Below are 832 nucleotides of genomic sequence, written 5' to 3'. Positions count from 1 at the left end.
CTCGAGACGAAAGCATACTTATAATCACATGAATAAAGGAACTAGCCCCATGATGAAAGGTAAAGGGGTAAGAAAAAGAAAATAAATAAAATTCTCATTCAAATAGTGTTAACGATCATATCCCCAAAGCAGGTGTCACTTGGGCGCGATACAGATGTGTTCAACCCAGTTTTACTAAATCCGTGAAGCCGTTAAGGTGACGCCAGGCTCAGCAAAACGCATTTTTAAGCAGATATTTTTGCCTGCTTTCCCTTCCTTAGTGTATACTGCTTCCTCTTTCCCCTTAACGATATAATTCTTTTGTGATTTTCCTATGACTGGGAATTGATACGCTCGTAGGTTGCAAATCGGATAAAGTGCTTAGCATTAATCCTTGTACCTCGTACCTTGTACCTCCACCCCACCCCTACCAATGGCGAAGCTTCGGTGGCGCCCTCGCTTCTTCCTCCTCGTGGGCGTCGTACTGCTAGCGACGTGGGCGTTCGTGGAGGAGGCGAATCGCGTGCCGGATGTGCTCAAGCAGACCGACCTGTTCGACGCGTGGCTCCTGCAGAATCGGAATAACATCAGCCGCTACGAGATCAAGAAGCTGGGCCTCGAAGCGGACTCGGAGACGTACCAGCGGTGGCTCGTCTTCAAGCTCATCGACAGCCTGCGGGAGGGCAACGTCACGGGAGGGATACGCGACTCGCAGATCCTTAAAGAGTACATGCAGTACCAGAAGTGGCTCTCGCAAAGGACCCAGGGAACGGGTCATCTCCCCGGCACATCGGCAGAAGAAGTAGGCCACTCCGTTGATGGAGAGCAAGACGACTGGCAAGACCCGCTCGCG

General features: G+C 51.1%; 1 protein-coding gene across 1 annotated transcript in view; it reads left to right on the top strand.

The window, feature by feature from the left end:
• The first annotated feature begins 59 nt into the window (after positions 1-59).
• The window catches only part of LOC119593567, an 8984-nt gene continuing 8211 nt past the window's right edge, over positions 60-832 (top strand). The window contains exon 1 of the mRNA XM_037942525.1: positions 60-832. This exon is cut by the window's right edge and continues 196 nt beyond it. Coding sequence (XP_037798453.1) covers positions 413-832 — 420 coding nt within the window. The 5' untranslated portion in view covers positions 60-412.

This window comes from Penaeus monodon, chromosome 32 (genome assembly GCF_015228065.2).
Source record: "Penaeus monodon isolate SGIC_2016 chromosome 32, NSTDA_Pmon_1, whole genome shotgun sequence".
NCBI lineage: Eukaryota > Metazoa > Arthropoda > Malacostraca > Decapoda > Penaeidae > Penaeus > Penaeus monodon.
This window is presented reverse-complemented; position numbering and strand designations above follow the sequence as displayed.